The following is a 27,236-nucleotide window of genomic DNA, read 5'->3' as shown; positions in this document are numbered from 1 at the left end:
TGCTGCCAGCCCCGCGGAGTGCTGAGCAGGGATCTGCAGAAATGCCACCTCCTGGTGACAGATCTGACCCAGCTTAGACGGCGTGGGCAGTGCCAGGGTGTCCTGTCTCTGGGTGTCAGCCCGGCTTAGTCACAGCTAACACACCCACGAGACACACTGTGTCCGCAGGTGGATCTCCACCTGTGTGGGAGGAGGTGATGCTGCGTGGCTGTAAGCCTGACCCCTGCGGACACATTGCCACGTCGTCAGCACAGGGGGAACTGCAGCACGGGGAATGGTGAGGACACATCCAAGGTCAGTTTGCAGCTGCCTCTTGGGCAGAGCACAGTGTCCCATGCCACTGTTTATCCTGTTTGTGTGCGTGGTCTGCATCATTGCTTTCTACCCTGCCTCCTTGCTGCAACAGCAGTCTGACCATTTGATGACTGCCGCAACATTTAGGAGAACAAAAGTAGTTTATCAAAGCTAAAAATAACCTGGGGTCTAAAGATTTGTGAGACATCTCCCCCTTACATACTTGCTGGCTGAACTTCAGATGTTCATTTTTATCCTGATATTTCTGATAAACTCCTGTTAGGGGAAGCAGGCATACCCTGACAGGGAGACACTGGTGGGGTTGGCCTGAGAATGCATACATGCTGCTGGCATGAGAAGCAGAAAGGACAAGGGAAAAACTTGCTGGATCCTCAGCCCAATCAGCCCTTCTCTAGGCTTATCAGTGGCACACAGATGAAAACCTCAAAGCAGGGAGCTTTGTACTACTCCAGAAGCCAGCATTGCTTTTCCTCTTTCCACTCTCTGCTTATCCCAGTAGAGCTATGTATTGTCAGCAGCATTTTATTGGTTTGGGGATATTTTTTGCCTACAAGGGTGGTGCTTGTGTCTTCGTCTAAGTCCATTTGCAACTGAAAATCCTTCAGGATTCCCCCCTGAGCAGAGTGCCCCCCCACCATGGTGTATGGGCTGCAGCAGTATGCATGGCTGGCCCAGTAAAGACATTTTGAGTGCTTAAGAAGAAAGGTCCTACAAGCTGTTAGGTTTCTGGCCAGGAACATTTCTAGGTTTCCTTGCTTGCTCCCTTACCTGCCTGCCTGGTTTTGCTGCCTTTTCAGGTCTTTAAAGAACTTGTCTACCCTGTCTCCTCTAAAGAATGGAGCTGAAAATACTCTTGCCTTTCCCTGTCTACCTCCTCACTTAAAGTAAAGGGCTGCAGACTTCTGGGTCCCTGTTAGTTTTGGTGAGTAAAAATGTCCCATGTTAACCTGGTGGTTGTGTTTGGAGTGTTAATGAAGTTCTGTTGCAAGTGTAAAAGAAATCCTGAGCAGGTAACACTGAGGGGACCCTGCTGCCTAATATCAACTGCTCTTAGCTACTTCTGTTACCTTTTAAAAGCATCTTTATTTTGTCTCTTAAGTCTTGTGACGGTACTAATGCAGCAGTCTCATTCAAAATGTCAGTCTGCAAGGTTTTTCTTACAGTCTCATCCTCATGGCATTGGAGAGGTGAGCAGACGACTGACCACCACATGCATTCACACAGCAGGATTTGGTGTGTTTTGGAAGGTGTTTTCCTTTGTCCAAGCTGTGTTTGACAGGATCATGTTTGCAGAGGATTCAGGAATAAACTTCAAGAATACTAATGTTGGCACAGAAATTACTTCAACCTTCTCTAATTGATAATGCCAGGTGATTTTATTCCTGATTCTTTGAGAAAATAAAGTAAGGTAAGGGTGAGGTAGCAGAATTTTATGGCTTTTGGTATAGTTATATGACATCACAACTGCTCTTATCCTCCTAATTTTACCTAGATGAAGATAGTTGTGAAGGTGTTGGAAAACTGGGCTAGGAGCTCCCACTTTCAGTCTGAGGGTTGCTGGAACAACCCTGGGATCCATAGCTGCAGTAGAGCTACTTTAATTTCCCTGCTGATACACATGAAGAAAGACCAAACTTCCTTCTGTAGACTGTACTGGACTATGAAGAGTAGAAAATATGATGGAGGTCACTCTGCTTAGATTTTCAGTAAGATCTTGGCAAATGGGATACATGGACTGAACTAAATAATAGGATGCAATTCACTAGATGAGTACACAACTCTAGTTTGAGGTGGAGAGTCAACTATCTGAACTTGCACTGGGAGAGTAACTTGGTGACACAGCAGTTCTGCAGGTAAGAGTCTGGGGGCAACAGTGGAGCATGTGCTCACCATGCCACACTACAAGCAGAGCAAAGTGTAGGAGTACAAATAGTGGTATATGATAGACACAGGGAGTGACTGTCTGGTTCTGATTGGCACTGGGGACACCCAAGGTCTGAGGGTTTTCTTTGTTTGTCCACTGTGCCATTTTGCTTTTTAAATAGCCTGCTGACTCTGTGGTGTGCCTTGGGAATAACAACTCTGAAAAAGGATTTGCATGTAAAGATTAGCAACCCTAAAACTTGAAGAGCCTTCCTGAATAGCAAACATATCACACAGGGAGAATCCAGGCAGAATCCTTTGCTGCCTGTCTTGCAGCAGCCAAGTTTTGGTTTCGTGCGCGATACTCAGCTGCACAGCTTTGGGGGATAAATGCCTGACAGGATGGCACCTCTCAAACCACTACTGCAATGTCTCCCACCCAGTGATGTCCCCACCTGATCACAGCTTCTGAGATATGCTGAAAGCACCCACAGGTACTCCAGGATCCCAGCTAACACACCTGAATGCTGAGCTAGAATGAGTCTGGAAAGCCCTGGTACACAGACAGGAGCTAACTGTTTGCAAACACACAATGTTGCCACAGACCATTTTGGCCCCAGCTCCTTCTTCACCACTCTTTCTCAATCACTCAAATATGTCCTTTAAAAACTGGCTCAATCCGGTGACTGGCTTGTCCCTTAACATCAATCACATGCAGCACCTAATCCCAAAACTGATGATAGACTCTGGGTGTTCAAATGGCTCCCTAAGCCTTTCCCATCTTGTCTTCCTACTTATAAAATATAAACTTAATGGATTATTTGGAATTACATGGTAAGGAATAAGCAGAGAAAAATAAGTACTGCGCAGCACAGGACTGTGCAGGTTGAATGGATATAATTGTGCTGCAGAGAAATTATTTCCATCTAAACAATGATTTGGTTACAGAGAACCAGTGAACAAATATAGAAATGTGGTGAATAATTTGCAGCTCTGGAGGAATATGCTTTTCTGGTCTCTAGCCATGACTAGGCCAGCACCCTCCACCAAAAAACAGTGGCATGAGCTCAGGATGTGCTGAGGTGAAACTAGAGCAGCTCTTTAGTGTCCAGAGGGTTCCTGCTTTGGTTTCCAAAGATGTCAGGATTCCTTCTTTCACATTTTTTCCCTGGGGCTCACAGCTGGATCTCAGGAGGTGCCAGGCCTTCAGATGAAGGGACCCTGCCCTTCTTCTGGTGCTGCTGGATGAATCCCAAACATTTCTTTCACCCCTGGGAACAGGTTACATCCTCTTCAGCATGTGTTAATGTGAGCCTTAGCCATAGACTATGGGAAAAACAACCAAAATGTCAACTGCTGACACTTGGCAGCTGCTGGAGGAGGGGGAAAGACATACTCCTGCAGCAGGTATCAGAGATGCCTAGTGCTTTGTCCTGGATGACCCTGATTTCAGTATCTTTCGTTGCTAAAGTTTGCTTCAGGCATGACAGGAACAGGCAGAGTGAGTTCCCTGTCCAGGAATGAGTTACATGACAGTTAACTAGTGCTGAGGATTTAAGTTTGAACTGCTAATCCAGTTTTATACCCCCAGCCCCACCCTTCGGACTTTCTTTAAATTATTCTGCATGGGATAGCTGCATTGCCTGCTCTTGCCAGAGGCCCTGAGAGGTAGAAGTATTCTTAAAGTCAACATGCAATGACTAAACTGCAAAGAACCTGGCAACTTTCAGCAGATGGCCACGGTGTGTCCTCCCTAGCATGTCTGCCACTCATGCTGTAGCACGATATGCAAGGATCAGTAACTAGCCAGAAAAAGTTTTCCTTGGTGGGATAAATTACACTCCCTTCATCCCAAACACCTGCACTGCTCTTTAGGTGGGATTGGTTGATAGCTGAATGCTCTGCTGAGCATTTAAAGAAGCCTGGCTGCAGAATATTGCTGTGGCTCTGTCCTGCCAAGGACAGGCTGGGTCTTGTTGAGGCTGTGCTGGCTCTGCCTGTATTATCCTTGTTAGCCAGGGTGACGGGCAGTAACTGGGTCTGATAAAGGACAAGCCCAATGTGGTGTGGAGGGTGAGTGCTGGTGCAATTGGGATTTCCAGTGCTTGTGGCTACCGGGGAAAGCAGTTCCAGGCAGAAGAGCCCCTGAGGAGGGGACACCGGACGGGGGGCCCAGCGGCACGGAGGGCACAGGACGGGCGAGTCCCGGCACTGCACTGCCCGGCCCGGCCCGTAAAGTGTGTGCCACCCGCTGGGTTACGCGCTCAGCAGTGGCCACCACGGCCTCGAAAAGTGGGGCCACGGGAGGAGGGAGTGAGGCGGGCAGGACAGAAGGGACAGTGAGGCGGGCAGGACAGAGGGGACAGTGAGGCGGGCGGGACGGGACAGGCCCGGCAGCGCCCCGGGCACAGCGCGGGCGGAGCGCCGCCGCCACCTGGCGGCCAGGGCCGGGCAGAGCGAGCGGGGCCGGCCCGGCCCGCAGGGTCCCGCGGGGCTGCCAGGGGACAGAGGGAACGGGAGCCTCCTCGGAGCATCCCGCGGGGTTGCCAGCGGCCGGGGGGAACGGGAGCCTCCTTGGAGCATCCCGCGGGGCTGCCAGCGGCCGGGGGGGAACGGGAGCCTCCTTGGAGCATCCCGCGGGGCTCAGCTGAAGATTCTCACCCCAGCTGAGAGGGGTGCGCATCTGAAATGGCCTGGACTCCCATTGCTGAGAGATTTGAACACCATCCCCGTGGGATTCCTCCAAAAAGAGGAATCCAAAAGGAATTGCTTCAAAAAGATCAAAGATGCTCCGAGCGAGCTTCCTGAACACGGCAACTCTGTGCCAGTCTGTAGCCACACGCTAAGAACTGCCCAGCAAACCTGGTAGTGGTGGTCACAATAGTGAGTTTAAGTGCTTTACTAAGCTCGTAAGCATGTAACTGGGGAGTAGATGGAAAGCACTGAAGTAGAAATAATAGCTAATGAAATCAAACAACATTTCAATGCAAGATTTACTCTGAATAAACTGAGAAAAACCAATAGGCATTGCTTATGCTTCAGAGATTGAATGTTTTAAAAAGTGCTGGTGCATCTGAAAGTGGAAACACCAGCAGGCACACAAGTTCTGGAGGAGGGAAACAATTCCACAACAGAGACCTTCTTTTACTAGTCTACCATTATATGAGTTATGCTATTCCATCAGAAAGCTGGATGTAGAATTGTAATTCTCCATCATGCTTGCTTCTGTGAACAAAGCTGATGGGAACTACAATCTCATATCTGATGCAACCTGCTATTGTTCCCCTGTGTGTATTAATGCAACATTCCCCAAAAACCAAGAGAGATCAGCATTCCTTCTTCTCATCAGGCTTATTCAACACAAGCTTGCAGCCTGCTGTGTTCTCAGGGGTTTTATACAGACTCTCTCTCACATCTGGCAGATAGCTGGATTGGGGAAGAACTCTGGTCTGAGTCCTGCTTTTTCTTTGTAGGGACAGTGGCAGGTGTTTGCTTGTGATATGCCACAGGACATAGACTGTGTGTCCCTCTGGCTGTGATAAATCTGGGTCGAAGGAGCAGCCTGTATCCAAGCACCGTGCCCCGTCACTGACAGCAGCTCAGCCTACGAGAAGTGACTCCTTGAGCCCCCTTGGTGGAAGCTCCCTGATTCGTGACAAGTGTTGGTCAGCTCTGGGAGTAAACTGTGGGTTGGTTGCCACCCAAGAGCTGGCTTCATTGCACAGGAGGAAATACTTTTTGTTTTGAAGCTGATCTTCCTCAGGCACTTCTGGTTTTTAAGGTGTGGTTCTCACCTGGGTATTCATCACTGCCCACGGTGTGTCAGACAGACTTTCTCCCAGCAATGCCAGTTGGCCCAGACAGTTCCTAGGAGCACAGAGTGTGTTTGCTGCATGTGTGTGTGTTAACATGCCCACACAAGGGATATGCACAATTCCATATATCAAAATGAAGCCTTAAGAAAACAACGCCATGCAGAGTGACAGCAAAGGCTCTTCATAATCAAAACTGTACTTAGAGATCAAGAAAATTTAGTTCTATATTTAAAAAGAGGGAAAATCAACATTATCTTGTAAAGGACCTGATAACTTTATCCTGTCCCTGCTTCTTTCTGCTCAGGTGGAGTTGCTCCTGCAGAGTCCCTGTGAATTTGCAGCCAGCCAGTGTCCCACTGAAAGCCACTGCACATGAATGTAAGAGAGCTCTCCAATGTATTAGGAAATATGTAAGTGTTAGTAAATATGTCTTTGTACAGATATTTATGAAAACTTATTGCTAAGTTGTACATCATGGTAACAAGTTTCTATAGGTCAATGTCAATCTGTCCTTAGCTTCACTCTCTTCACCTTCTCCTCCTCAGGCAGATCTACCTTGACAGATTGGAGACATGTAGGGTTGTTTACTGAAACAGTTCTTACATCTTGGTCTGCAGAAAGCACCTTTTGTGCTGGTTCCTCATCAAGGCTCTCATGAGGTGGTTGGATTCCTTAACCTCTGAATATAACTAGCATAAGAATGGTATTATTTAAATGTAAATAAAATCCAGCTGTTTGATGGAAAAAAAGAAATCGGCAGAGAAGACTTCATTCAAATGAAAAGTAATGAAAACATATGAATGTTAATACACTGCTGGGAAAATTTTCAAAATGTGTCATAAACAGTTTACTCAACACCAAGGTACTGTGCTTGAAAGTCTGTTTTTTCATTTCTGATGTTTAACAGCTGATTAGTGCTGTCACCACCACTTTCCCTTTCTCTATTCCTGATGCAATCCATAGAGATAACAACTATCTCTAGCTCTGTTTATGTTGCCTGGAAGTGGGAACCAAATGCTTGTGTTGATGAGAACCTGCTGAAAGTGGATTCTTGCCAAAAGAATTAACATAGCACCCTAAGTAAGAAAACAGGAACTTGGATATAGAATTATTTATGCATGATCGTGTCTCTTTGTTTGTTTTAGTTGCAGTGAAGGATGACTATAGAATACTGTGTACTGCTAAACTTATATACCAGATTTGTCAAGAACGAGGCATCTGTAAAACTTTAAACCTCCTTGACAATGATTAAGCTCCTGGAAGAAAACTAAAAGTATTGTTCAAAATCTGTGATGAAACTGATTCTGTTGTAGAGCTGGATACTTCTGTCCTGGTCCTCTACCAGCTCACAGAAAGTTGGTCTGTAACTGGTGTCCCAGCATCACCTCTAGCTGGTGAAAACATTCGTGCCAGTGCCGCTTCAGCAGTGGGTGGTGAGCTCCTGGAGAGCCTGTCCTCTTGGGTCTGGTGAGCAGAGTCACCTTCAGTCCCAACAAGTGACTGCTCTTCATTAACTTTTTTCTAAGCATGAAATCTAAATGCTTTGTAGTTCTAATTCAAGTTTGATTGTGCTTTTTCTTTGGGGGGCGGCAGATTTATGAACTCCTTGGTGCTCTCTTTACACAAAGGAATTAATTGTGAGATATTGTTTAAAGGTCTGTGTGCTTGGCACACTGACAGAAAAACTTATGTGGCTGTGGTACTTTGTCTTATCCAACATGCTGGATCCCATTGTGATAGTGGTTTGTGGTTTTAGAAGCAGTCTTCCCTGGGTATCTCTGAAAGGTTTCATCTAGGCCTGCTGAAAAATGAATCTCAACAAAGAAGGAAAAAAGAAGAGTGGAGAAGAGAAATTCTCTTGGGCTGATTTTCACAAGAATGAAAGTTTGGTGAATAAGGCCCAAGGCACTGTAAGGAAAAGAGATGTGTGGTAAGTGCTCACAGATGCTACCAGACATGTACTTTTCCTTAGCCAGGAAATTCTGCTGCTCCACATGGGCTTACATCAAACACCACAGAGGGCAGAGCAGAGTGATCTATGAGGTTTTGAAGTCTGGATTGTATTCTCCCCCAGCTGACACATCTCCCATCATTCAAGTTTACAGGCTGCAAAGGAGCTTTCTAGACCCACATAAATCGAGTCACCTCATGCTGCCTGTAAAGCATTGCATGTTTTTCCTTAATTATAGAGTGCTCTTGGTTCTGCCTTGTGTTAGGCTCTTCAAAATCAGGTGACACAGCCATGACCTGTATTCTGGGCTAGGTGGATGACTTGGTCTTTTAATACAGGACAACTCCCCTCCTTTCACCTCCTGCTCTGTGCCCCAGACACTGAGACAGCAGATCTGCACCGTACCTGGGTCCTGAAAGATGGGGTGGGATGTGTGGTGGTGCTGTGCCACAGGTAGCAAGAGCTGCACTGTGAAAAAAACACTGTGTTCCCCCAAAGCAGCAGCTCTGCACGTAAGCCAAGCTACTTGTGCATGGGCAGGGGTATCTGCTGTATGGCCCAGGAGTGCAACTGGATGTCTGGCTCTGGCATGTGGCCTTTCACTGGGACCTCATTCCTTAGCATTGCTGCTGCTGCTTGGGAGCTCTGCAAATGCTTCCCATCTGTTGAACACGATGACTCCATGCCACTGCTTTCATCTTGCTAGGGAGTAATAAAACACAACAGGCCCTAATAATACCAGATTCAGTCAAAGGATCCAACCCAGACCTGCAGTGACTTTCCAGCCACTAAGGCTGCCCTCTTAGTGCCCTTGTCTCACCGCTGTTCAAGCAGCTGCTTAGTGCCATGATCTTAGGGGACTTCTCTACATATCCTCGCTAGACTGGCAACATCACCTGTATGAACATTAGAATACAAAGAAAACGTCCTGACTTGGGCCTTCAGGTGTGAGAGTCATGTTGCTTCCTTGGGTAATGCAGAAAAATAGCAACCCTCAGCACCCAAGGAGAGGCACTTCTTCTGAATTCAGACCTGAGGAAGGACCAGGCTCAGGCTACACATTCTTTTGCAGTCTCATCACCAAGTGTGTGTCCCAGGGTTAAGCTCTAGGACCCTGGCACAACTACTTGCTGGTGGCCAGTATGGTCAGTTTTGCCTGTTTGTTACTTTGGTGTGTTTTGTGGGTTGCTTGGTTTTGGTTTTGTTTTTTGGTGGGTTTTTTGTTTGGTTGGTAGGGTTTCTTTTCAATCAGGCTTGCCTCAGGGCTGGCAGGCATGCAGGGCTTGTGGAAATGCTGTGAAAACAGGAGATTCCACCCCCTAGTTTCCAAAACGACCGCTGCGTTTACTCCGGGTTTCACCCCTGCTTTTACAACCAGCCGAGGAAGAGGAAGGGTGCTCCTGCTCTTTGGCCCTTCACTGAAAGTGGGAGCCCCCAGCCCTGAGCCAAGGCTGCTGTCTGCCCCCTCTCCCAGGGCTCTGTCACAGGGTCCCCTCTGGAACTGACCCGGCTGCAGCACCCGAGGGGCCCGGCCACTCCCCACCCACAGCCTCCTCTTCTCAGGACAGCATCTCGGTCTGTTATTGCCGGTGAGAAGCAGAGAAGGCTCCTCCTGGACTTGTCGGTGTTCCCAGGGCGACTGAGATAACAGGACTGACGGTGGTTCCTAACAATGGGTAGTGCCACCCCTCTGACCAGTGTCACCAGCTGAGCTGATATAAGAGAAAGAGAGGATGCTTTAGTCTGTGGGGAGCTGCTGGTGTGCCCTCTCCTGGCTGCTGAGGCAGACAAGCTGTTTGGCATTGATTACCTCTCTGCTAACTTTTAATTCCATCCTGGGCAGGCAGTCGTACAATTCCAGTTAGAAAGTACTTCTGCTGGCAGTGAGTAGTCATGAATTTGTCTCACCTAAACAACAGAGCTGAGAGCCATTTTAAAGTATCAGAGGTGCATGAACTGGAGACAGTGGGAAAGAAAGCTTGGGACAATCCTGTTTACAATGGCTCTCCCTCTACTTCCTTGAAAATTCAAACCATCTACAACCCCAAGTCTATGCTGGAGAATCCCTATGAGAATTTTGAAGAGGCTGGGAATCCACTGCCCTTCCAGGAAGAAGGGAGCACAGCTGTGACTGGGAAGACAAGTCCTTTCCTCAAGTGCTGCTTCTACATCTTCAGAGGCATCCGAGGTAAATCTCTGCTATCTTATTAGAAGGGACTTAGCCCTCAGAGCAATGGTGTGGGAAGGAGGGGAGGAAGAGAAGGGATGCAGAAGATAGAAACCTCACAGTGTCTGTGTAGCCCAGGGACCTGTTCAACATGCAGTAGCATTACTCCAGAGATCATCTCTGGCTGACCTGAAAGGAGCATCTTTGTTCTGTGTGCCTTGCTATAGCTTCATGGTGTGTGCTGTTACCTTTACTGCAAGGTAAGGGACTTAGTGGTGTGCTCAAAGTCATGCAGTGAATCTGCTGGCAGAGCTTAGGTGCTCTGAATCCCCAGGAGCCATCACTGTGGTGGTGAGACTATTTGTCTTAGTGTGCATTTGCTATGTGGAGTGGTACTGGCCCCTGTGCTACAGTCATGTAAGAACTGATAGACATATCTACCAGAGAAAATCTAGCACTGTCAGGACTGAAATGTAGGGGATTACAGCCATGTGTCAAATTGAAGATAGCTGAAAGAAAGAGGTGCTGTTTTCCAGTTTAAAAGACAAAGGGGAATGAAGTATTATGTGGGCTTATTCAGCGGCAAACAAAACCCCAGGTGCAAGAAAAGTCTCCTGTCAGGATACAATCCTGGGTAAGGGCATTATTGGAACAGTTTATTATAGAAGGCAAAAAATCCTAATATTTTAAAAACAGGAAAGATAAAGCAAAGAAAAAATAAACTCTTGCCAATGTGTCCTTTTTTGCCCTCTCTTGGAAGGCAAGAACCTTTCTCAGAGCTGTACCCTCTGACAGTATAGCTTAGTCCTGGATTGCACAGCCTCTATGTGATCAATACTTTTGTCATTGCCACTACAGTCTAACACTATTAATTCACATGGAATTCAGAGCAGAGGCTTTAGAGATTTCTCCTGGCCAAGGAACAGTGCTGAGTGAGTTTGGTAGCTAATTACAGATTACTCTTAGGCAGTGTATCATTTACCTGGTTTATTCTGAAATGTTTTCTTTTAGGCATTGTTTGAGGCTTAAAACGGAAAAACATATCCATACTTTGACATCAAATTTCCATTTGTGAGTTGCTAGAATTGAATTTGGAGTATGCAAATGATAATAACTGTCAGGACACTGCATCATATTCTTCTTCTGACAGTTGCAGCAGTGTGTCCTGACACTAAGGGTGGTAAATAGGGCTGTAGGAAATACCAAAGCTGAGAATCCAAAGGCTCTTTGAGCCTCACTGAAGTGGGAACATGTTCCTCAAAGAATTTGCTTTCTTCCTTTGCATCTTTACCAGGTGCTCATCATTTTCAATTGCCTCTCCATTGCTGGTTTTCCCCCTTTCCATTTAGTCACCTTGGTGTCTCACATGAAAAATTGAAGTAGTACATATAAGTCAGTTAGACAATGAGAGTTTGAGAGATTGGGATTTTGTTTAAAAACCATTTCCTGGGATTACACATCCATAGCTAGTGGTAATAGTTGGATTATTAAGCTTTTTCTTGTCCTCATCAGTTACTGTTCTGGGTTAGTAGTGAGTAGCTGCTGCTCCTAGTGCCAGTGCTCAGGACCATTCCTCTCTAAGCTGTGTCCAAGCAACTCTGTGCCCTGGTTCCTGCCTGCCTCCTGCCACCTCTGCTGTTTCATGGCCAGCCCATAGACAGACTTTGCTGGGTATCTGGGTGCAGGGTGGTTGATGAGGGATACCCAGCTTCCCATTGCCTTTGGAACAGGATCTCCAGCTGTACCTGAGACTGTGAGTCACTCACCTGGGTCACAAACCTGGTTTAAAAACACACTCAAAAGATAATGTAGGTGTTGTCAGTAATTCTTGTCAGTCACTTGTTACTATCAGGAAGGTGAGAGACTTATAAATGAATTGCATTCATAGCCTATTTTCTAGATTCTGTTATTTTTTCTTTGTTCAGCTGTGTGAGTGCTGGATGGTCATTCATAAGGCAGACTGGGTATCTTCTAGCCTTGAGAGACCTTCTACTCCAAATGTCATGTCCAAAATAGCGGCATCCTCAAGGGGGTAGGTGGTGCCAAAGGAGACACAGAGTGGGGGACATGCTTCATGTATGAGGTGATAGATTTCCCTGGCATGTTTCCTAAAGACACAGCTGAAAATAAACCTCAGCTGATACAGTATTACAACTACTGCCTGCAATCTGAAAGGGCTGGAGCAGCTTCATGGTCCTCCAGGTATCATTTTGGGCAAGTCTCAGAACCAAGCTCTCAAGGATATTTGAGTGTCTTTGAATTTAGGTGTTCCCGAGTACACTTCTGTTCTCAAAGTAAAGAAGTGTATTTGCTGTGCATTTGCTCCAAACATAGGGATAGTAGGGGTTCCCTGCTCATGGAAAAAACCCCAAACAAACCTGTTAAAAGATTGTGATGTAGTCATATCTACGGATGAAGGTAGTCATTTAAAAGTAACCTGAACAGATGGGCAAATTGTTTCCCCATGTTTTTCTCCATTGTGCAGATTCCTGTAGATCACATGATACTTTCTCCTCAACAGGAGTCAATCCAGATCATCTCCAGGCTGTCATTTCTGTTGCTGGTCTGGATTGTCCAGAACAGCCTGGTTTGCCTGCCCAGAAGTGACAGCAGATGCTGCAACAGTCACTATGGTAGTTAAAGGTGCAAAAAACTCTCTAAGCTCTTGAGATGCCAAAGAGCTATCAAAATGACAGGATAAATGCACACAGACCACTAGAACACTTTTTCTTACTCCAGACAAAAAAGAAGTTTGTCATCTGCCAGAGATGACTTCAAATGTGGGGCCTTTGATCAGCTTTGATCCTGGTTTGCAGGAAGATGGTTGTTGCATCCTACTGGGGATAGGAATCAGGGCTGAGCTCTCTAGGAGCTGCAGGAAGTAGCAAGACTATGGCAATTATTGACATGGCTTTTATCACTAGGCTTTCAATTGAAAGTTCTTATGCCTTTCAACTTCAGGAGCATTCCAGAAATCACAAAAGAAAGCCATTAAAAAAAGAACAAACAAATGCACTAATGGTATTAGGTGGTTCATCGAACCCAAAATATCAATGCTCCTTCTAAAGGAAGCATTTCTCTCTTATTGACAACCCTGGTGACATTTAATGAGTTGTGTGAAGAAATAGGATCTTTAGCTGGTTCAATTGGTGTATTGGATTTTCAGCTAAGCTCCATTGTTAGATATCCTGAAGATAACTGGGCTCTAAATGCTATGCTGAAAATTCTGATTGGGTGATTTGATTGTGTTTTATGACGAACAACAAAACTGCGAGATTTAGGTAGGCAAGAGACAAATATTTGGGGCCTAAAAGGAGAAATAGTTGTAAAGCTAACACAAATTCTGCAATGGAAGGCCTCTCAGGAGGTCAGCTGTTGGCACATGGGTGACCAAGATGAAATATTATGGTTTCAAGAGCATTTGTAACAAAGACTGAACTTCTGCAAAGAGTAAGCTGAAAAACAGTCAGGAAAATAATCAGGGTATAATGAACAGAAAACAGAAGAAACATAAAACTAAATAGGGATTTAGCAAAATAAAAAGCCAGTATATTTCAGCATTGGTTAGCCACAATTTTTTTATTCATGCTGGAATGGTTGTTCTTAGGGGTATTTAGAACATTTTTATAGGTCAAGTTTTGAAATTAAAAGTGGCTTGGCCTTGAAAAGTGACAAAACTTCAACTTCCAACAGTTTTTTTGGAACAGGACTACAGCTCCTAACATGGCCCTTGAGAATGACTGTGAAAACTCAGTCCCTTCTTTATCCCCAACAGGTCTGTGGGGCACGACACTGACTGAGAACACAGCGGAAAACAGGGAGCTTTATGTGAAGACTACCCTGCGAGAGCTGCTGGTCTATGTTATGTTCTTGGTGGACATCTGTCTATGTAAGTAGCTGTCGTATCTCATAGGCACCATTTCTGTGTGCATAATGAGGGGAATAATGTGAGATTTTTTTACTAGTCTTCCTTGCTCTGCTGTAAATGTTACATTGATTGTATTTGCTCTCACTGCAGCAAAAAGCTGTCACTAACCTACAGAATTGATGCTGCACAGAGAAGCAAAATTACTGACCAATGCTAACTGATGTTGGTTAGACTTGAGCAGTATTTTCTGACTGTTATTATCAGTTCTAGCCATTGACTCCTCAGTCCCAGGAGAATCTGCCTAAGGCCTTTTCTCAGTTTCACAGCAGATGCTCAACAACCAGAGAGCAGCTCTAGAAACTTCCTGGTGTCAAAGACACAGTTCAGGGAGATTTTCCCCTCTGAGACTGGATGGGTGGCTGAGGTGATAAAGCAGATGGCAGCTCACTCTGTTGTTCTTGAATGTAATGTGTCCCTGTACTGAATGCTAATGCTAATATAGACTTTGTGTCAGTAGGACAATGGCTGTTTGGTTTTGCAAAGGTTCATTTGTTATCACAAGTGAGCACCTGTGGCATGGGACAGTGAAGAGGGTTATATTTCATGGACCCCATGGCAGGAGAGATGGACAGACAATACCACTCTAAGTTACTATCATGCTGGCCCAGGGAGACAGTGCTTCAGTCACTCTTCCCAAGGAACCAAGACACGCACACAGACGTCCTTGCTGTCACACACTGACTCGTCCAGGAGGTGTGGAGGGGTTGTGTCTTCAATGTCAGGTGCTTTATTTTCCTAGTGTCCTTTCAAGGGTAGGACATGCTCTTGGTGATCACCATGATGGATGTTTTTCTGAAGGAAGGAGCACTGGAGAGTTGAAACAACATGTTTGTGGAAGTTAGAGTCTGCTCCTCTTGGAGTTTCTTGGTAGATGAAAACTTACCTGGAGCTTTTCACTTGGGAAAACAGGGTGGTCTTTGTGCCTTCATGACTTCACATCAGAAATTCAAAATATAGGTCGTGGACTTTGTTCTGAGAAATAAAATTTCCCTCAGAAATTTTGTCTGGGAGCAAAAACTGTTATCCAGAATGTTCCGTTGCATCCTCCATGGGTTGTCTCTCACTATTAACTCTCATAGTTGGTCAGTCTGACCATTTAAACTCTGGAACACAGAGCAGATAAGTTTGTAAATCTCTAAGAAAGAAAAAGCCCTAAGATTTAGTCTCCTGTGCCTTGTTCAGCCTGTGAAAATATAAGGTACCTAGAAAGTGAAGATATAAATGCATTCATATCAGGCTCCAATATTCAGGTATAAGGAAGGACCCTCCTCTTGTTCTCTTAGTGACATATGGAATGACAAGTTCCAATGCCTATTACTACACCAAAGTGATGTCTGAGCTCTTCCTGCAGACCTCTACAGATGGCCGTGTCTCCTTCCAGTCCATCAGCAGCATGGCTGACTTCTGGGTGGTGAGTACACATCTGGCCTGCCAGGGGAATCCTGAAACTCAGCTAGACTGGGATATCCAGCTCCCGCTGAAGTACTGTCTAGTGATTTCAGCAAGACATTTTGCTGCCACAAGTTCTTGCCAGCTACTAGAAATAGTTACAATAACATGTGCTTGCAAAATATTCTTTGGTTTAAAGTATAATTTATCCCTGAGCACTGTGTCCAGAATACTAGCTAGGCTAAGTTTTATGTGTGCCCAGAAGAGTCCATTTCCCAGTAAAACAGGACATAACAAAATAATTTTGGTGATATAAACATTAGCTCATTGCACAGATAGGAAGTAGTGGCCTAGAGAAGCTAAGAAATGTACTTCAGGTTTCCTTGTGACACAAGTGACTTTGAATCCTAGAGCTCAATTTCTTCAAGCTAGTGTCAGTAAAAGCCGTTTTCATGGCATTTTGAGAACATCAAAATTAACCAGCCTGTAATTAATGCCTGGGCTTGTCTAATCTATAGATTCTTTAGGAATAAAATGGATTAAAATTTGCAGTGACTTTTATCAAAGAGAATAAGAAAGGGAAAAAACATCCAGGGTCTAACATATTTCTGTCAAAGAATGAGTGAAAGAATAATGAGATTCTCAGTGAAGGCCATTGATTAATTACAACAACTTATCTCTGACAGCCAGAAATTATTTGTCAATTAGAGTTGCCCTTTTCTGTCATATTAAAACACTCCAGCAAACAATGGCACTATTGTTTCCCCACCCCTGTTTCCAGGACACTGGCACACACGCTTTTCATCATTCACAACTTGTGCCACAGCAATTCCTTGAGAATTGTGCTGACTGAAGTAGAAGAGACAATGAACTTGTAGGGCTCTTGTTTCTTCATCAGGCATAGAAGGTGCCACAGCCTGTGAAAAACCAACACTGACCCTGCTGCCCAGCATTCCTCCTCTACCACCAACCCTGGTCTTTCTTCTCCTTAAAATACATGCAACACAAATTGCTAGTATTTTGCATCTTGGGGACCGTAGAGGAGTGGGTCAGGTTTTACTACCTCAATCCCAGACTAAGAAAATTCCTCCGATGTGTGAGCTATGAAGGAGTTCTCCTCTGCCTCCTTTGCAGTATGCACAAGGTCCCCTGCTGGACAGTCTTTACTGGACAAAGTGGTACAACAACGAGTCCCTGGCAGCACACAGCACCCAGTCATACATCTATTACGAGAACCTGCTGCTGGGGGTCCCACGCATGAGACAGCTGAAGGTGAAGAACAACTCCTGTGTGGTCCATGATGACTTCAAGGAGGAAATCTCGGGCTGCTATGATGTATACTCCGAGGACAAGGAGGAAAAGGTCTCCTTTGGGCTCATCAATGGAACGGCGTAAGTTCATCTAATCCAAATTAGTCTCTTCTAGATCAATGAGGAACTGCTAAGCTGCAGGATTTGGGGGGTAAGTTTCTCACATAAGGCTGGAATTCCCTTTGCAGTCAAAGGCAGAAAGTCCTTTTTATCTACCAATAAGGTCTAGTGTCTCTTTGTGGAGAAGCACAATAGAGTGAGTTTTCACGCTGGGAAAGCCATGAAAAATCCAGTGGGAATATAAGAAGAAATTGTTGTCTATTTTTAAGAGAGTGAGAATAAAGACAGACCTTTGGGGCCAGATCTATCAGATGGCAAGCTGGCATTCAGCTAGTAAGTTACTATTTGCTTTTCTCTGGGATTTCAGGAGCCAGAGAAAAGGAAGTGCATCCCTTCTATCTTGGCAACCTGTTTCTCTATAATAATGTTGGGCAGCTGCAGTTTAATAACTCTTCTACTGCATGAATCTTGATCCATGTATGAGAAGCTATCATTCATTAGGAAATACAAGAGCATTCTAAGCAGGTTGTGTATGGTGTGGTAGAAGGCAATAGAGCAGATCCTGAGAATAATCTCCATGAAAACAAGACTGATAAAGCCAACAAACCTCAGAATTTTCCCTCCCTAGTGTTGCAAATCCTGTTGTGTCACTGCTGGAAAGTACTAAACCAGAAAACTAACCACAGTGGTTACCAGTATTATATAGGGTTAGATAAGGAGTAGGAATTAGGTGCCAATTCTTAAATTGAAAACTGCTCTGCCCCTTGAAGATGCAATTTTTCCTGTGTACAAGGCCATATTCAAGCCTGGGCAGGTGAAGCCTTTGTGCCTTGTCTGTTGCAGGTGGAGGTACCATTCTGAGGAAGAGCTGGGTGGTTCATCCCACTGGGGAAGACTAACCAGTTACAGTGGGGGAGGATACTACATAGACCTCAAGATGACCAGAGAAGAGAGTGCTGAAGCCCTGCAAGTCTTGAAGGAGAAACTGTGGCTGGATCGGGGAACACGAGTTGTCTTTATTGATTTCTCTGTGTATAATGCAAATATCAATCTGTTCTGTGTTCTGAGGTAAGCTGAGTCCTGACAAAAATTCTTCAGCCTCTTGCATCTTCCTCAATGCCTCAATCTGTTTCTTAAAATGCAAATATTTTATTATGGTCCACCAGTGGGGTGGGCCTGAGTGATGTCAGTAGAAATCGTATGGATTCAGAAGTCTTGGTCTTCCTGAAATAGCCAGTTGCACTTCTCATCACCTTCCATCCTTTCCTATCATAGGCAGTGAAACAGCAGAGATATGGCTGCATAAACACATACATAACACTTCCACTCATGCTCTGGTGGGTAGCCCATGCTCAAGTTTGATGCCTCTCAAAATTGTCTCTGAGCATCCATTCCCTAGTTTGAAATTGTTTCCTTGTTCCCTTCAAGGTTAGTGGTTGAGTTTCCAGCCACTGGTGGTGCCATTCCATCCTGGCAAATCCGGACAGTGAAGCTTATACGATATGTCAGTGCCTGGGACTTCTTCATTGTTGCCTGTGAAATTGTATTCTGTGTCTTTATCTTCTACTACATGGTGGAAGAGGCTTTGGAGCTCCGTATCCACAAGCTTCAGTACTTCACCAGCATCTGGAACATTCTGGATGTAGTTGTCATTCTGGTGAGGATCCTTGCACGCTTTTTTGGGGGAGAAATGGCAAGGATGTATAAGAGCCAAAATAAATGAAGGAATGTGGAAATAAATCTAGACAAGACCAGAACTGTCACATGTTTTTTTCACATGTTTTCTCTAATGCTAAAATGGACAGCAGAGTAAATGGACACACGCTCTTGTGTCTGGAAAAATTGCTAGGAGAAAATTATTTCTTGGAGATGCTCAAGAGACTGTGAAGTCAGGGCATCATCCAGCACATCAAGACCATATTTCTATAGCCCACCACTAGACTGCAGCTCTGAAGTGGGATTCCAGTGAGTTCTGTGACATTTTAATTTGCATGGAAGGCATAGGAACAGTGGTCACTGCAGACTATTCCTCTTCCTTTGCAGCTCTCCATTGTCGCTATTGGGTTTCACATCTTTCGCACCACTGAGGTGAACAGGCTGCTAGGAGAGTTGCTGAAACGCCCCAACACCTACGCAGACTTTGAATTCCTGGCATTCTGGCAGACACAGTATAACAATATGAATGCAGTCAACTTATTTTTTGCCTGGATCAAGGTACTGTAGGGGGTCTGGGAGGTGCCAGGTCTCCAGTCAGGCCTCTCCTTCTAGATAGTTTGAGGGTTGTCTCTTCCATGCCTCTGAGTAAATGAGTGTAACAGCTACAGAACAGAGAATTTTCCTCCCAGTCATATGCTCTGTTTTGCAGTAAATCTGGGCAACTTTCCACCCTGCATTCTAAGGTCAGTTATTTTGAGATAACAGGAATATGAGCTCAGATGCTGTGGTGTAAAAGTGTTTTTAGAAAATGCTGAGTACCATGTAACTTTGTCCATCCTGTACTATATTGGTATTTTTGAGGATAATCTTGCAAACCATGGGGTTTTTTTTTTTCATGATGGTCACTCAAGAGCTGGAAATGACTCATCTGTTGACATGGATTTTGCATTTCAACTAAAGTATTTTGGTGTGGCAGAAAGCCACCAAGGGGGTCCACATCAGCCTTAAGTGATTTGTCCCTCTAGCAGTCCCTGTTTATATTTTCCTTTGACAGAGGGAACAAAGTCATATGCTTATGAACCCAGAGAAGGATGGTGGCACACCTGGGATAAATGTCCTGAAGACTAAGCCACCATTCCCTAGCCAACTTTCTCCTCAGTACTTTGGTCCTGTAGTGAACCTCCTGTTTTAGTAAGCATGTTGCATACATGAGAGGGACTGACCTTGCTGATGGTTTGGCCTAACTTTGTCCCCATTCTTCCATCCTGCAGATATTCAAGTACATTAGCTTTAACAAAACAATGACCCAGCTCTCCTCCACGCTGGCACGTTGTGCCAAGGACATCCTGGGCTTTGCCATTATGTTCTTCATTGTCTTCTTTGCCTATGCCCAGCTGGGTTACCTTCTCTTTGGGACACAAGTGGAAAACTTCAGTACCTTTGTTAAATGCATGTAAGTGAGTAAGTTAGTGCCATGTTTCCATAATTTTATTAAAATCATTTTAACTGCTTTCCACTCTTCCCTCCAGTTGCAAATCTCAGTGTCAGACACCTGTTGTATGTCATAGTAATAAAGCCACAATGGTTATTAATAATAATTAATGTTATTATTAATATATTATTATTAATAATAATTGCTCACAGCCTTCTGGGCAAAAGAATGCAATGAGAAAACTGAGGGCAGATTTCTGTTTGTCTGGTGTTTATCAGTAAGGACAAGAGGTATGGTGGATATTGCTAAGGATGTCTATTTCCATAGAAATCCCACATATATTGATCAATATATCTGAGATGGAGGATGACCAGTGGGTGGTGAGCACACACAGAAGGGAGCGTTGGGGAAGTGAGTTAAAATCCTGTCTCAGACAATCCTGCAGTCCATGGGCCTGCTCAAGCAATGTATGATATGTTAACGGAGGTATCTGCTACAGCAATGGTTTTCAGCTTGTGTTCCACAGACCTCTGGGCATCCAGGTACTGCCTTTGAGGGCTCTACAAGAGAAAACTGAGATAAGGAAGCTTAGGATCAATATACTTAAACTTTCTTCATTATAGGGGCTATGAACTACAAAAGGTTGAAGAGCACTGTCCAGTTCTAACATCCCTCCAGAGTCTCACAAACTCTCTTGCAAGAGATGGCTTTGTTGAGTCAAATGCCTTTAATCAGGGAAGTTTTGGTTTTGACTCCTACTTATACGAAAACATGCTTTGGACAAACCGAATTTGTGTGGAAACCATGTTTTATTTTCCACTGCTCTAACCAGATCAGCTTGCTTCACCCCTGAAATACTATGGATGCATTTAACTTGCGACTCTGGAGTGACTTAGACCGTGCTCTGGGCACACAGGCACATTGTGCCTGTGCCCATCTGGGCTGCAGGCAGGTTCAGGTTCACTTCAGAACTGTTTGCATCACTTCTGTGCCTTTGTATGACCCTATGCTCTTTCTTTCCCCTAGTTTCACCCAGTTTCGGATCATTCTTGGTGATTTTGACTACAATTCCATTGACAATGCCAACAGGGTCCTTGGGCCTATTTACTTTGTCACCTATGTGTTCTTTGTTTTCTTTGTGCTTCTGGTAAGCAACGAAGTCCTCCTTTGTCCCTGTGTTGAAAGCAGTGTTTGAGAGACCCCTCCTGACAATCCCTGGGTTAGGTGTAAATGCTTAGAAAAGGAGTTCTGGTTACAATAACTTGGCAGTGCAAATAGACCACAGTAGGCAAAGAGTTTGTTACTACAGTTGGGGGTTGGATTATAAGGGTGGTTAAAGGCCAGCATCTGTGAAGGTGAAGACTGAAACTGACTGACTTCCTAGGCAATGGATGCAGAGGGATGTTCATCATAACCAGGTTAAACACCCAGTGTCAGAAGTCCATACCTAACATAAGATTTTGCAAGAGAAGATAACAAAGGTAGCGTTTGAGGTGGGAACAAATGTACTTTCAGCCACTGCTTTAACCGTAAAAACTTAAGAAAACACGGTGTGGCTGAAATGGGCCTTTTCTTCTCCCTCTTTAATTTGCCCAAGAGATACCCCACAGGGAAACAACTCCCTGCTTAACTAAGTCTTGCACTGCTGTGCCTGTTTCTTGCTGCTTCAGCTGCTGCAGCCGGCAAGATGTCTCAGGCATATTCATCTCACTTCTTCCCCTTTTCCTAGAATATGTTTCTGGCCATCATCAATGACACCTACTCAGAAGTCAAGGAGGAGCTTTCAAGCCAGAAGGATGAGCTGCAGCTCTCTGACATCTTGAAGCAGGTGATGAATAATTAAAGCTCTGCTACTTTCTAGCTAAATCATGAAGCATTTTTTGGAAGTCCCTGACCTAAATGGAATTTATTAGTGAGAAACAGTAGATGCTTTCTTTGTGTGCACAAGAGTCACAATTTCTTTCTGGGACAAACCAAGCTTCCAGACCCTTTGTCAATAAGAAGATGAGAAAGCAGCTGTTGGGGGAATCCTGTACTTGATGCAGTGTTTCTGAGAGACTTTTTTTCCCAAGATGTCTCTAGACAAAGCTCTTTCGGTCCTTCATAAAATGTACTTTGATCAACAACATGGCAAGTCCTGCTGTGCTAAGCTGAGCCTGTTACAGTGGCACAAATCTAGCAGGTTAAATCTGGCTTTCCCATGGGTAAATTCCAGAAAAGTTTCTGGAAACTCACAATTCTGCTGTGGGACCAATATTCTGCAAAGAATAGTATTTGAGACATTATCTTAAGCAGCTGATGTGTTGGGAAATCAGATAAAGGAAGATCTGGGATGAGAAAAGCAAAGGGTTAGAGTGTTAGTGTCACTCTAAAGGCATGATTCTAGTTTAGAAATGAGGTTCATACAGCAGTGCTTTATTTGCTTGCAGGAAGCTTGAAAACTCCTGGTATTATTTAGCATATGCTCACCTGTATCACATTGCCCACTCTGCTCTACTTCTCACTGTTCTGTGTGCGTGATTCTGTGTCTGTATCTTTGGTAACAGAGCTACAACCGGACACTCACGAGGCTGAAGCTGAAGAAGGAGAGGATTTCTGATGTGCAGAAAACCCTGCAGAATGGTACAAAACAACTAGACTTTGAAGACTTCAAGAACAGCTTGAAGGAGTGAGTCAGCTCGAGGGATGCGCACTTAGTCCTTTCTTGTAGTAAAACATGTGATTTTAATTTTCTGCTTTTCAAGACAAGGAGAGCAGTTAGCTCAGATCTGGGCAAGTTAAGACTGAAAAAAAAAAAATCTTTCCTCAAATGTTTAATTTCCTGTTCTAAATAGGTTTATATAACTATCTCTTGCCCATTTGGGATGATTAGGTTTGTCACTGGCAGGAGGAAACAACACTCTGATGTCAAAATTCCTGCTCTGTCAGAGTTTAATAGTATAATTCTATGCTTTGAGTTTTCTCTTTCTATTCTTTTGCAGACTGGGCCATGCAGACCATGAGATTACAGCAGCTTTCTCCACATTTGACAGAGATGGCAACCACATCCTTGATGAAGAGGAGCAACAGCAGATGAAGCATGACCTGGAGGCAAAAAAGGTAAAAAAAATAGGGGCAAGGAAAAAGATCTTCTGTTCAGTAGACATCACTCCAAAGTGGCCTCAGGAATCTTTGAGTTTATGATATAAATTAAGCAGGTAACTAAAATACAGTTCCAACTCCACGTGGATACAACTGAGTCTATTTCTGCCTGTGAAGCTCTGTGTTATTAACAGTAAAGCTGACCACAGAGTTAGGATGCATATTTGCAGGAGTTTCTTTGTTTTCCAGGTTGCTCTGAATACAGAGATTGAAAATTTGGGGAAATCCTATGGTGACAACAACCTGGATGAGAATCTGACCTACATGGAAGCAAGGAATAACCAAACCAATAAGGCCACCTGGGTCTCCAAAGAAGAGTTCCAAGTGTATGTTTGTGCTGTCAGTAGTTCAAACACCCTGCAAATGAGGGGTCCAATTTCTGCTGCTTCCATACCTGATGTAACTCTTTACAGTGGTGCTGAGCAGGTTCAGTAAGATCTTGTCCCTTTTATCTTGCACCTGTGTAAATAAGCAGGTCAGGAGATAACTGGGACTATTCTAGTAATGTAGTTTGCTTGTACCTGTAAAAGACTGAGTTGAGAAGTTTTGCTTTCTGCCTCTTGAATAACCTCTGCAGCTGTCGCCTAGCCACAGGCAATACGCTGTCATGTTTCAGGTCAGAAGGTGGCCCAAATAACTGGGCCAGGAAAGCTGATACCTTTACAGAAGGTCTTATAGCAACAAATATTCTTGATTTATAGCCTAGTTGGCCTTTATCCTCCAGGTCCAAGAATAACATTTTTCTATTTCTTCCATAGGAGGAGTGCAGGATAAACACAGCACAGAGAATTAGTGTATCTTGGTTCTGCTACTGAGAAACACTGAGCAAACCACATAGGGCCATATCAAAGGAGAGGCAGGTGCAATATTTAATAATGGAATTATGCTATGTCTGGGCTGGGATTCATCCTAAGCAGAACCACTAATTACAGATGAAAACACAGTGTAGCAGAGAGTTATGTCACCAGTAGGTGTGGATCAGTGATATGGGAGCATTCACTTCTATTTGAGTTCTCTGGGAGAGATCTGCAGCAAATCCCTTTATTCATCACAAGAAAAAGCTTACAAATGCTCTTCATGTCTCCCTCAGCCTCCTGCATCGTGTGCTGCAGCTGGAACAGTCCATAAACAGCATTGGCGCCAAGATTGATGCAGTGGTGAACAAGCTCCATGTGCCAGAAAGAAAAGAGCTGAAGAGGAAGGATCTGTTGGGGAAGCCGGTGGGTGATGCTAGCAAGGTTGGTAGCCCTCCACCATGCATTTGAACCAGCTTTTCAGATCAGATGACCAGCTCTGCTGGGAGAAATGGGCCTGGAACCATCTTTGCTTTTCCAATCCTCATTGACTTAAGACAAAAAGGCTTGGGCAGGGTCAGCATTTTGTATGATCAATCCTTTTCTGTTTAAGCAAAATGACACAAACCCTCTTGTTTTCATGTCCCCACAGTTAACCCTAGTACCTTTAAACACACCTTCTGGCTCCTTTGAGGCCAACCCCAGCCCTGTGGCAGTGGATGAAATTTGCTTTCTTCAGTTGCTTTCTGACTGTTCATCCTCAGACATTAAAATGATCAAACTGTCCTTTCTAGCAAGAGCAGCTCATGGCTGTTATGAACTGTGATCTTAACATCTTGCCTGTGGATTATTTATCACACATGTGGCAGAAGATTGGTCAGCTGTGTGCTTATATCACTGCAGAATTGTGACTTTTGACAAAGAGTGCCCATATTGACTCAATCAGTGTATTTTGAATCTTCAGCTTTAAAGTCAAAGTCAGCAAGGCTGTGGGAGCCATGTCACTGCTTCATGGTTTTGTGGCTTCAATAATGAGAATAGCCAAACAGCACAAAGTGACCTAGCAGAGTCAGAAAGAAACCCCCCTTTCACAGAGTAGTCTTGTGATCCCTTCCTATTGAAAGAGTGTTTTGGGAGGTGCTACTTCTCATGTGAACATGCCCAAAATCTTCTGCAAGTGTTTGTTTGCAGATTTGCTTTGCCACAATTTCTGTGGCATGTGCTCACAAAGGTGTATTGGATCTCTAATGGACAAGCAGGCTTGTTCTAATTTCTGAGAGAATGTGGGAAGATATTTTAGTATCATGCACACCTTGCGTCTCTCCTGGAGTGTTGCTAGACTTCTTGGTACCTTGCTGACATTGCAGGTCACACTTTCTTCTTGTTCACAGGAGGAAGAAGCCAGTCAGGAAGAGCTGCACCCCCAGAGCCTAGACCAGCTGGGGAAAGAAGAAGCAGAAAGCTGGGGGATGGAACACATACAGAGAAACAACCTGAGTGGCAGCTCTTCCCAAAATGGGGTCTATCACATCTTACCCAAGTCAAGTCTGCTGGGTTCTCAGGTGCCCAAGAACCTCTAGCCAGTCTGATGTGCACTTCTATAGCAGTGCTCAACAGCCCAGTGCTCCCAGTCTGGCTGCCATGGTACCAAGTCACTGTCAGTTGTTCCCCCACTGTTAGGATAATCCAGACAGCTGGACACAGACATCACTGTTGCCAGGAACTCTTAATGTGAAAAATCAGGGATGCTGTTCTCCCGTGTAATGATGTATCATGTCACAGAGCTAGAACTTCTGTCCCCCTTCACCTTCTCCTCTGCACCCATATCTCAGAAAGAGGTGAAATTTGGCACTTAGGTGATGTATTAGATTTCTGTCTCTGAACAGGCTGGCAGAATATAATTTATCTAGCCTTCTCCAAAAAGTAGGGACCCCAGAACTCTGAACATTTGTGTCCAGAGTGGCAACTTGTTCCCAACACGCGATGGTCTGCAGGAGAAAGGTATGGTTGTCATGTAAAGAAAGCAGAATATAATCACTAGTGTGAAATGGGAAGAAATGTAGTGGTTTCTACCAGGTTAAATCCGGTTGTATTTTGTTTCCAGATTACCTTGGTAACCTTCTCTGTACCTTAGATTCAACTGTTGAGGAAAGAGACTACTAGTGCTTAACTCTGGATAACTACAATAAGACTTGACACCAGTGTAATTGGGATAAGGTTTGAAATATTCTAAAATGAGAAGCAGTTGGTGGAGTCCTAGATCTGAGTGTTAAGGAACAAACTTATGGTTATATGATTTCTAATATAGCTGTTGACACTAATAAATCTTTGTCATTTATTTTCACACTCCTTAAATTGCATCTCAAGGTTCTTGCACTTTGCAAATTAACACCCCATTTAAAAAGTTTGATGCTTCTTGTTTTTGTTAAGGAAACAAATTTGCAGTTGTGGGTACTGACACCATTTGCATTGAAGAATATTGTGAAAGTGAGATGAGTGTCAGGTTATTTTTAACACATGCAAAATACTTCTTTTCCAAGCACTTTTCTGTTTTCTGAGGCTTCTCTTTCCTTGTAATTTGTGCAGACTATTGCTGCTATTACAGGGCCATTGTAAATATATTTCAAATACCTTAATCACTGATATTCTGCAATAGTTAACCTCAAATAGAGTCCGTAGGCTTAAAGCCAATAGCAATGTCAGCTGTACCAGACCACTGCTAACAGCTCTCATTAGTGCTACACTCTCAAGTGTGCTGTGCAGTGCAGTGAAAGGTTTAGTGGGGATCTTGTGCAGGGGAAGCTTTTATTGCCACCTTTTTTAAGATGGATGCGTCACTGCATTCTGGGGAAAGCCTTTTTGGCAATGTCTGGAGGACCTCAGGATGAGCCTGTCCTCAGATGGCCCAGGTTTCAGGGCTGCCACAGCCACAAGATAGTCTTGGTAAATTGAAGCAATGTCATTCAACTACAAGGGCCCAGCAGGAGCTGTGAGAAGGAGATTGTTGTCCAACCCACAGGGAGCTTAGATTTCAGACAGGAGCTGTGGAGGCAGGAACTGTGGGGGTCTCATGACTCACTTCCCATCATCAGCTGGTCCTGCTGTTGGGAACAAGACTTATCTGTGAGATATTGACTCCCAGTTCTACTGAACCCAGAACTGAGCAAAACCTCTTACCTTCAGCTTTTCTGGCTGAAAACAGAACAATGGTGTTGCTTACTTCCTCCTCCTTCCTCCCTGCATTGAAGCTATTATTTTACTCAGAAGAAAACAGCCTGTCAGGAAAGCTTCCTGAAGTAGGCTTTTTTCCCCCTCCAAATTTTAATGAAACAGAAAATTCATATGCTAAACTGTAATTCAGCAGAGGAGTTATGTGCTCTATAACGAGCTTAAATAGTGCACACAGCCCTTTGTA

General features: G+C 44.4%; 1 protein-coding gene and 1 long non-coding RNA gene across 3 annotated transcripts; both read left to right on the top strand.

The window, feature by feature from the left end:
• On the top strand, nucleotides 1-6,396 carry LOC116999202. The gene is made up of 3 exons (XR_004418537.1): nucleotides 1-294; nucleotides 1,113-1,237; nucleotides 6,298-6,396. It is a non-coding gene; the product is annotated as an uncharacterized LOC116999202 (long non-coding RNA).
• A 2,657-nt stretch (nucleotides 6,397-9,053) lies between these two features.
• On the top strand, nucleotides 9,054-26,176 carry PKD2L1 (polycystin 2 like 1, transient receptor potential cation channel). Of its 2 annotated transcripts, none has more exons than XM_033065551.1 (15): nucleotides 9,054-10,132; nucleotides 13,887-14,000; nucleotides 15,323-15,450; nucleotides 16,563-16,819; nucleotides 17,642-17,866; nucleotides 18,227-18,455; nucleotides 18,842-19,012; nucleotides 19,726-19,907; nucleotides 20,913-21,033; nucleotides 21,616-21,714; nucleotides 22,433-22,554; nucleotides 22,868-22,985; nucleotides 23,217-23,353; nucleotides 24,118-24,247; nucleotides 25,213-26,176. In XM_033065551.1, the coding sequence occupies exons 1-15, from the start codon at nucleotides 9,838-9,840 to the stop codon at nucleotides 25,399-25,401; spliced, it is 2,517 nt and encodes an 838-aa protein (XP_032921442.1). In that variant the 5' UTR covers nucleotides 9,054-9,837; the 3' UTR covers nucleotides 25,402-26,176. The 2 variants fall into 2 exon arrangements, with proteins under 2 accessions (XP_032921442.1, XP_032921441.1); XM_033065550.1 differs by having other exon boundaries at nucleotides 9,055-10,132; nucleotides 24,118-24,265.
• The last annotated feature ends 1,060 nt before the right edge of the window (nucleotides 26,177-27,236 follow it).

Source organism: Catharus ustulatus, chromosome 8 (genome assembly GCF_009819885.2).
Source record: "Catharus ustulatus isolate bCatUst1 chromosome 8, bCatUst1.pri.v2, whole genome shotgun sequence".
NCBI classification, from domain to species: Eukaryota; Metazoa; Chordata; class Aves; order Passeriformes; family Turdidae; genus Catharus; species Catharus ustulatus.
Note: the sequence above shows the minus strand (reverse complement) of the source record. Positions and strands in the feature narration are given on the sequence as shown.